Here is a 10,109-nt window from a genome sequence, read left to right as displayed (position 1 = left end):
AGGTGGCACGTGGAAGGGGCCCAATCAGGGCCTGCTATACAGCAGGCGCCCAGTAAGTGTTAGTCCAGGTGATGTGCCCGGGAGAACTGGGCCATGATGCAGTTAGTGATCTTGGTAACTGCTTGGTAGTCGGCAGTTTCCGTGAGAACTGCATGGATGCACGTTCATGCAGTTCAAACAAGGTCCTTGGGAGCAGGTCACAGGCCCGGTCTGGGCTGGTCCTCAGAACCGCACCTCTGCAAAGAGCCTCATGGCCTTTCTGGTGTGTGTGTGTGTGTGTGTGTGTGTGTGTGTGTGTGTGTGTGTGTGTGTGTGTGTGTGTGTGTGTGTGTGTGTGTGTGTAAATGCATGGGGCAAGAAGTTGGCCTTTTTTTTCTTTAAAAAAGAATTTCCCATTTTTTCACAGAGACTCTGTGACTCTATATGTGGCATTCTGTGGCATGACAGAGTGGGGGAGAGCCAGGGGTGCTTCTCAGGCTATGGGAACCGACTCCTTTTTTTGTACTAATGAGGCCCTGGGAGTTCCTTACACGACAAACTGATGGTTTTCTAAGCCTGTCGTCTCATTTCTTGACAGGCCTCACTCCCCATGGGCCCAGGTGACTTCTCACCACCCCTTCCCCTTATGCACAGCGTAGTTAAGGGAAACTGCCAGAGATGAGCAGTTACAGGCTCATCTTAGGAAATACCCAGAAAAAAGAACAGTGACCCATTGCCAAGTTTTAAGTAAATGCTGTCTTTGGGGTCACACTGGGCTGTGGATGGGGCTTGGGCTTTGGGATCAGAACATGGCTGGGATCCTCCTTACTGGCCACCTCCCTCCTCTGGTTCTGCTTCCTCCCCTGGACACTGGGGGTTCTCTTTTCTCCCTCATGGTAGGGGCTGCACAGATGGGGAAGGGGCGAGTTAAAGGAGATGACAACGTAGAGGCCTAGAGCCTCTAGGCCTGGCTATCTCCTGCTCTCTCGAACCCCTTCCCCTCTTCTCTCTGTTCTTGACTGGAAAGATGACTGGACTTGCAACTTTGATGGCAAAGTTCCTGGAGCGGGGAGCTGTTGGTGGGCTGCTTCAAACTGGAGCAGTGGGCCACCCGCATTTTCGTTTTCAAAGCATGCTTCTCCATCAGGGCTCCATCAGGACACATGATCTCGGCATCCTCAGGAGCCACGCTGCTCACTCTGGAAGCCTCAGGCAATCTGTAAGCACCAGCCCCTTCTCTCCTTGTCTGTGCTGGGTGCCGGGCTGATGAACAGGACAGACATGTCCTCCCTGCCCCCATGCCCCACGCAGGTCAGCTCCTCACTGCTGCCCCCATATTGAAATATCCCTGAGAAAACCCCTGCAGAGGTGGGGGTGGGGTGGGGTGGGGTGGGGACAGCAGCATCCTCAGCACCCCCTTCTGGTGGGGTAGAGAATTAACTTCCAATATGGTAATATACCCCCAAAGAATCAAAGATGAAATGAATACAAACCATACAAATTCAGTGAAGCAGCATGATACAAAGTGAACATACAGAAACAGAGGTTATAATGATAGAGAAAATCCCATTTGCAATAGTAGCAAGATTAAATGTTTCAGAAGAAATTTAACAAAAAATGTGCAGAATCATGTGAGAAAAAAATTTTAAACACCCCTGAAAGACACTAATGTTTTGAACAACAGCAAAGACATCCCATTCTTGGATAGGATGATGCAACATTTTAAAAATGTCAGTTCTCCCTAAGTTTACAAATCCAGTTCAATCCCAATAAAAACACCACAAGTGATTTTATGGAGATAGACACATTATACTCAACTTCATATGGAAGGCCAGCCATGCTGGGATAGCCAGGACATCACTGAAAAGAAAAACTGCAGTGGAGGACTTGCCTTACCAGACATTAAGACATATTATAAAACCACTGTAATGAATGCAGTGTGCTTCTGGGGCAGGAATAGAAGAATAGATCAGTGGGATGAATAGAGAGCCCATAAATACACCCAGGTACAAATGACAATTTAGCGAATGGTAAAGGTGGCGTCTCATATCAGTCCAAGTTGGACTTTTTAATAAATGATGTTGGAACAACTGGGCAGCCATTTGGAAAAAGATACAATTAGATCCATATCTCACACCATACCTAAGAATAAACTCCCAATGGATTAGGGCTCTAAATGTCAAAAATGAAACCATACTAGAAATACTAAAAGGAAACATGGTTACCATAAACAAAGTCCAAAGATAATTAGACAAACTGGAAGAAAATAGTTACAATATATATCATAAAGAACTAATGTCCCTAAATATCCATAAACAACTCTTAAAAGTTGAGGGATAGAGGACCAAAATTGCAATAAAAAAATGAGAAAAAGATGTGAATAGATGATTCATCAAGATATATAAATGGCCCTCAACATATGAAAAATACACTCAATTAGAAAATGCAAAGTAAAAGATCACTGAGATACAATTTCTCATCTATCAGACTGGCAAAAATAAATTTTAAAATGATGCATTCTGTTGGTGAGGCAGTGGGGAAACTAGCACTCTTATACACTGCTGGTTTAAATGCAAATTTGTACAACCCCCATGTAGGGACATTTGGTAACTAACCAAACTACATACTCACTTACCTTATGACCCTGCATTCCCTCTTCTAGGATCTAATATCCACTTCTAATATATGCAGATACACAAGCACAGGGTGATTTACTACAACATTGTTTGTGGTTGCAAAGTATTGGATACATGTATTTTCCAAGTTTTCTATTCATTTGATGGTTTCTGGATACCTGGATACTTGGATATAGTGGTGATTGAGATAAGACAAAGTTCCCCTCTCCTGGAGCATGTGTTCTAGTCAGGGAAACAGAAAATGAAGGTATGAATGAACAAAGGAATAAAATCCCTGTGCAGAAAATTAAGGTAAGGAGGTTTGAGAGATGGATGGTCAGGCCGGCCTCTGAGAAGGTGCCATTGAAGGCGAGGCCTGAAGAACAAGAGAGAAGATGGGGCTGGGGTGGGGAGAGCCCACTCTGGGCAGACGGAACCGTCTGTGCAAAGGCCGTGAGGTGGGGGGGGCTTAGCATGTTCAAGGGCCTAGATGAAGCCAGGCGACCTGGCTGCAGGTGCATGGGGAGGGTATGGGAGGGGCTGAGCCTGTAGGGGTTGGCGTGGCCTTGGAAGCCCCCCGAGGGAACCAGGCAGATCAGTCATGATCAGAGTTAGGTTTCAACGGGATCCCTCCGGCAGCTGGGTGGGCTTCAGGGGCATACGAGCGGAAGCTGGGGCACCAGGGAGGAGGCTGGCGGTGATGCTGGTGCTCCGATGAGTGAGATGACTGGATGGAGGAGGGAAGTGTTGGGAATTGGGCTCTGTTAAAAAAGAATGCTCCGGGCTGGACCAGGGGTGTGGAAGAAAGTGAAAGAAAAAGGCATGACGTCTACATTTGGGCCTCAGCTAGTGAGTAGATGGAGGTGTCGTTTACCTAGATGGGGAATGCTGGCGGGTGTGGGGAGATCAAAAGTTCTGTTTCGGTTTGAGGAAGAGCATGCTTATTATGCTAGTGATCAGAAATGAATGAATATGGGTTAAGAGGTTGAAAAAAAAAAAGAATTAGCTTGCCTTTCTTGCCCCTGGAATCTTTGGCCCTAGCTGTCCTCGCAGGCCCCTTTGCTGCGATGCCCTGGGGATATGTCTTAGAGCAGCTGCGGTGGCTCCCGGCTGGGTCCAGTCTCCTGCCCCATCCCTCCTCCTGCGTTTCCCAGACACTCTGCCTCTGGCCCAGGCTGTTCCTGTTGTTTTCCTACCCTGGGATTGTGGCTGGGGTCTGGTCCCATCACCTTCCCCTTTACCCAGACACTGATAGCTCACCAGCTTGAGTGTTGGCTGCTGGACGCCGTGCTGAGTGATTGTGATGGTGGATGGGTAGATGGGTGGGTGAATGACTGGATGGATGGATGGATGCATATGGGGAGAATGGATGGATGTGTGGGTGGGTGCGAAGATTGCTGGGATGTGCTTCCTTCCCCCAGTGCAGACTGCTTTCTGAATTTTCCTTTGAAAGCCTGTGTAAGGACCTCTCTCAGTGGATGGTTCTCCCTGATTGCAATGGAGGCAGGACCAATTCCCCTTAAATCCTTCCCACTCATGGTCCCCCTTGATCTTAAGGACTGAAAGAGGTAGGGTCATGTGTTCAGCTCTGGGGAGAGTGAGGCAGGCATCAACATTTAAGTACCTACTGTATGCCCTGGAGAGGCCCGTACCTACATACTCGTTTCTCTTCACTGCAGGCCTGGAGGCAGGGGCCATCTCCCCATTTCACAGACGGGAAGCTGAGGGTCCAGCCCTGGGTAAGAGCCACCTGCCACCCCACATTGAAGATCTTGGCTGGGGAAGAATGCTCTCTGTTGAGGAATGCCTAAGATTATGCACACATGAGGTGCCTGCATGTGCCCGCTGTGTGCATGTGGGTGTGCCTATGTGCATGTGTGTATATAGGGGCAGGAGATGGCGGGTGGAATGGGTGCCCCCATGCTGGCAGCCCAGGTGGGTGGGCTTGGGAGGCCCTGTTCCTTGGATGGTGAGCAGGAAGGAGAGCTATTCTGAGCTCCCAGCTGTGCGTTTTTCTCTGTCAACAAGAAGTTAGGGAGGAAAGGAAGGCTAAGAGTAGACCATATACATATTAAGGGCTTACTGCGCATCTGGTTATCTGCACAACTCTTCTCCCTTTTAATCCACTATATGGCAGGTGAAGTGGATCTTAAGGAAGTGTCGAAGGGAACTGCAGCTCAGAGGTGCAGGATGACTTGCCCAAAGTCACACGACCGAGCTGGTATGTCAAGGGGACAGGGAGATCAATGGCGGCCCTTCCCGGGGTCAGACACTGTTGGGTGCTATGCACCCCTTGCCTCACTAACTCTCCCAACCCCCTTTACAGACGAGGAAACTGAGGCTCAGCAAGGTGGAGTGAGTTGCTAAAAGTCACAGTCAGCAGGTGGCAGGGGGGAATTTGAGACCAGCTGGGGTTGGCAGATTGGTCCCTGAGCCTCAGGCTGGCTGCTGTTCCCCTGCCCCACCACCCCCACCGTGGTCCCAGATCTACCACCTCTCCCAGCATCTCCTCCAGTGGCCACGTCATGGTGGGAGCAATCTGCTCGGTACACTGGGGTTGACGTCCTCAGCCATTGCCTGGGTGGTGTCCTTGGATGGGAACTGGCGCCTCCGGGGGGATGTAGTGAGTGCCGGGGGGGCTCTCGCACGTGCGAGGGGGCCTGCATAGACTTCCGGAGCTGAGTGACTCTGCTGCCTGGGCTGCCACCCTCACCAGCTGGCTCTGGCCCTACGAGAGGCTCTGGTTGTCCTCTGTCTGCCCCAGGGCCAGGGAAGCCCCAGGGATGGCCTGCTGGAGTTGGGCGTCCAAGCAGTTGGGAGAGACGCTTGCAGAGCTCGTCCATCTCCGAGGAAGTGTTTGGGGAAGCAGCGTCAGCGTCAGGGGTGGCCAGCCTCGGCTCTGCTTCTGGCTTCAGGTCCAAGGACTCCCCTGGCAATTGGGGACCTGGCATTAGGCAGAGCTGGCCGGGGATGGTGACCCCATCGATGCTACCTGAGGGTGTGACCACCTCACCCGAGGATGGGCAGGGGGCCAGGGCTGGGCCCTGGGGTTGGTTTCCCTTCAGGCTGCCCAGGGGAAGGTCTTTGGGGAACAGGGGCGTCTGATGCAGGGCAAGGTCACTGTAGCGGCTCAGGAACTCCTCGCTGTCCGAGCAGGAGCTGGTGTGGCACTGGGGGTCCAAGGGGGCCAGGGGGCCGCTGAGGAGCCCACCAGAGGTTGTTGAGGCCTCAGACAGGCTCAAAGCCACAGGTAGACAGCTCTGTTCTTCAGTGCCTTTGGCCAGGGCCCTCCCAGACCCTGCTCCTTCCAAGGGACCTTGCTGTGGCATCCCCAAGCCTGGGCCTGGCTGGGTCCCCTCGAAGCAGTTGTGGGCTGAACTGTGCCTGCAGTGGGGCCTGGAGAGTTTCTCTCTGTCCAGCCCATAGATCTGCTTGCCCAGAGTTCCAAGAATGGCCTCACATGCAATTCTTTTCAGGAAGATGTCAAACACCATATGCTTGGTGTCCTCCTCGCTGATGGCCTGGACCAGCGAAAACTCAGCCTCAGAGGTGGCTGCATAGCCCAGTCTGCCCAGAAGGGTGTCCAGAGTGTGTTTGGAAAGCACAGGCTGCACCCAGTAGGCGAAGCTCCCAGTGAACGTCTAGAACACACAGGGTGCTTGTTAGAAGGGGGGACACAGCTCAGCAGAGTGACCCCAGCGCCCAGAGGCACCAGGGGAAAGCAGCCAGGCAAGGGCATTTGGCCAAGGGACGCTGGCCCACGATCAGGTTACCCTCTGTCCTTTTATACAGATGGGCACAGAGACAGGACAGGACCTGCCTTAAGTCACACAGCAAGCGAGTCCCTGACTGGGCTATCCCAGGTCCTGACCAGCAGCTGAGGCGTGCAGCTTGAAGAGATCAACACTCTCTAGGGGCTTTCCAAAGGCAAACTCCTCCCCTTGGCCTACCAGGCCTAGCCCCTGTCACTTCTGCAAACCTACCACCCACCCCTTCCATCGCTAAGCTCTGGGCTCACTCGCTCCCTTCCCAATGAGGGCCTTGAACACGCCAATCCTTTCTTACCTCAGGGTCTTTGCACTTGCTGTTCCCACATCTGAAATACCCTTCCTCAGGCTTTTCTCTTAGCTAGCCACATCCATATCTGTAGATTGGCTACACCCCACTTCCCCAGAGAGACCTATTTGTTTGTTTTCTTGTTTATTATGAGCTCCTGGTTCCTTCTCCCATGAGAGAGGCAGTGTCACCTCATGGTTAGGAGCAGTCCTGCCTGGGTTCAAGTCCTAGCTGTGATGCTTACTACAGCCAAATTGTATTAACCTCTTCAGCCCTCAGTTTCTCCATCCGTAAAACGGGACCAAAGTCAGTGGGCATTTGCTGCTCCTTCCCCCCCACCTCCCCACCCCCGTTCTTTCCCCTGGGTCTGGCGGCACCTACCTTCAGTGACCTGATTTCCTTCCTCCAGGGGAACAGGAGCAGGTTGACAGAGATCAGCTCCAGAAACTCGAGGGCCCGCACCAGCTTGGGGCAGACATCCCAGGCAGGCCAGAACCCAGGAGGGCCCTTTGTGTCCAGAAATTGCAGGGCCCTGCAGGTGAGAGCTGCCTGCCGGCAGACCCCAAGCCGGCCCTGCCCTGCCTCCTCTCGGTAGTAGCTGATGAGGTCCCCCAGGAGAGCCGGGAGAGCAGCCTCTCCTGGGCCTGGGGCTTGGGGCCCACTCATGGCTGCACTGAGGGGCGGGAGGCGGAGGACAGAGTCCTGCAGGGCGTCCCAGGCCAGGCCCCTGTTGGACACTTGGAGGAATGGCCCCAGGCCAGCTCCAGGCCCGCCCCCGCCACTGCCTGGCTGCAGTCCGGAAGCCGGGGAGGAAAGGAAGTGTGCTCGCAGAGGAGGAAGTTGTGCACAGCTGCGGCTCTGCCACTGCCTGTTATCTGGAGGGCTGGGCCCTGAGGGCCACTGGCTGGTGCTCAGCAACCCAGCCCCAGGCCCTCCCCCTGGAGCTGGGCCTGCGTCACACTCCGTCCCCACCTTGTCCCAGACACCAAGGGGAGAGCCGGCACGTCGGCACAAGCATCTTCCACACCCCCGTCCACACCCCCTTCCACAGCCCGTTTCCCTCAGCCCACTCCCATGTCAGTGGCAGCGGCTCCGGCCTCTCAGGCCTCACGCTTGAAAGTGTTCTCTGGTTGCAGGCAGGGCTGGAAGTGCCGGGGAGTTAACACCCCAGGGGCAGCCCTCAACCAGCGAGGGACCCACGGAGGTGGATAGAAACCCCAGCCTCCCGCCCTGGCGGGGCAATTCTGAGACGCGTTCTGCAGTCTTTCCGGGAGCTGCCCACAACTTGCTCATTAGAGCACCCTTTCCTGGCTCTTCTCCCTTCCTTGTCTTAACTCCCCACTCCCTCACCATGCTTCCTGGAATCATCCCCCAAATAAACCATTTATACCCAAATCCTTGTGTCAAGTGCTGCTTTGAAGGGAATCCAGACTGAAACAACCACCTACCTTATCTACCCTTCCCTCCATCCACTTACCATCTCCCTTCCTTCCTCCTTCCCCCCTTCCTCCCCCCACTCACCCATCCAGCACTCAGTGGATTCACTTACCCATTCAGCCACTCCGACACCCACGTGGTTCCGCATCTCTCTAAGTGTGCTCATGGAGAAGCACTTGCCTGGGGTTCTTCATCATTCTTATGTGATTAGTGGCCCAATAAATGTGGGAAACATAGGGTTACATAAGTTCCTCTGCTTCTTGGCTACAGTTCTTCTCTGACCATGTAGCAAACAGGCTAATGTGGACTGTGAATTTCCAGGAGGGGCACATACCCGTGCAGTACCCCAACTTCTTGGACCCAAAGTCCCTTTTAATTGGGGAGTTTAATCTGTTAACATTCAAATTTATTAACGTAAAGGCCGTTCTCGATTCAATCATGTTATCCTTTGATTTTGATTTTTATTTGTCAGATGTATTTCTCTTTCTCTCTCTCTTTTTATCTTTGAAGTCACCCTTAATAATACTCTTAAATTCTGTGCCCTCCTCCAGACCTCTCTTTCCTGTCTTTTCTTTTTCAGCCAACAACACTTCCTTTAGTATTTCTTGCAGGGCAGGTCTCTTGTTAACAAATTCTCTCAGCATTTGTTTATCTGTGAAAAATTTTAAACTCTCCCTCATTTTTGAAGGACAGTCTTGCTGGATAAAGAATTCTTGGCTGACAATTTTTCTCTTTCAGAATCTTCAATCTATCGTACCTCTGCCTTCTTGCCTCCACGGTGCCTGATGAGTCATCAGCACTTAGTCTTACACGGCCCCCCTTGCATGTGGTGAATCGCTTCTGTCTTGCCACTCTCAGGATTCTCTCCTTCTCTTCAGCATTTGACAGTCTGACTAGTATGTGTCTTGAAGTGGGTCTATTTGGATTTACCCTATTTGGAGTTCATTGGGCTTCTTTGATTTGCATATTTATGTCTTTTGTAAGAGTTGGGAAGTTTTCCCCAATTATCTCTTCAAATAATCTTCCTGGCATTTACTCTTCTGCTTTGGGGACACCAGTGATTTTTATATTTGTGTGCTTCATGTTATCAATCATTTCCCTGAGATCCAATTCAAACTTTTCCATCTTTTTCATACAGTTCCCTTTTAATGGTTCTTCTAGTGTTTGGGGAAGTGCTGACAACACTGCTATCCTTTTAGCTTCCAGCCCATGTCCCAGCCTGTTGGCCTGGGGGCTTCAGAGACAGATGAGATACGGTCCCTGCCCTTGGGTGGCTCCCAGGCTGAGAGCTGACTTTGGGGGCAGGAGTTGGTAGTGACTACAGCCTGTGAGGCCCTGGTCCTTGATTGTCATTTGCTTTCTGTGAGACTCTGGTGGCCTTTGGCCCTCTAGTCACCAGCAAGCACGTCTGCCTGTGTGCTTGAACTTGGAGCTGCTGCAGGCCTGGGCTCCCCACATCTGGGTCTCTTTCCTCCCCACCCCAACCCCACTGCAACCTGCAAAGCATTCTGAGCTCAGTGGCCAGGGCAGTTCCTATTCCCTTGGATGGGAATTACTTCAGTTGGAGTCCTACCTGAAACTGGATCCCCCATGGAGTGGTACTATGACACATCCTGGGAAATCTTTAACTCTTGCCCCGCTGTAGGGTGTACTGGATTAGTCATTTTATGTCCACTATGGAGGGCATTACCCCTTCACACACATTAGCTCATCTGATCCTGTTCTCAGATAGGTTAGGTAAGAAGTCCACGGTCACACAGCTAGACCACTTTGGCCTGGCCACCCATAGCTTCGCCATCTGCCTCCTCCTGGGTTGGAGTTGTAACCGAAAGTAGGATTTAGCAAATGATTATGACTACTGAATCATTATATAGATATTTCTTTTTACATTTTAGTGTATTAGAATAGCCAGAAGGAAATACCTGAAATTGCTGAACTGTAATCCAGTTGCCTTGATCTTTGATAATGATCATATAACTATACAGCCTTTATCTTGTGACCTTGTGATTGAAAAAACCTTGT

At 51.6% G+C, this 10,109-nt stretch overlaps 1 protein-coding gene across 1 annotated transcript; it reads right to left on the bottom strand.

Annotated features, from left to right (window-relative positions):
- Nucleotides 1–2,016: 2,016 nt before the first annotated feature.
- Nucleotides 2,017–7,659, bottom strand: LOC119518465 (spermatogenesis-associated protein 2-like protein). Its single transcript, XM_037815619.1, has 2 exons — nucleotides 7,032–7,659; nucleotides 2,017–6,235 (listed from the first exon to the last, which is right to left on the bottom strand). Exons 1-2 carry the CDS (start codon nucleotides 7,314–7,316, stop codon nucleotides 4,958–4,960), a joined length of 1,563 nt encoding a protein of 520 aa, XP_037671547.1. The 5' UTR covers nucleotides 7,317–7,659; the 3' UTR covers nucleotides 2,017–4,957.
- Nucleotides 7,660–10,109: the final 2,450 nt, after the last annotated feature.

Source organism: Choloepus didactylus, chromosome 22 (genome assembly GCF_015220235.1).
Source record: "Choloepus didactylus isolate mChoDid1 chromosome 22, mChoDid1.pri, whole genome shotgun sequence".
In the NCBI taxonomy this organism is placed as follows: Eukaryota; Metazoa; Chordata; class Mammalia; order Pilosa; family Megalonychidae; genus Choloepus; species Choloepus didactylus.
Note: the sequence above shows the minus strand (reverse complement) of the source record. Positions and strands in the feature narration are given on the sequence as shown.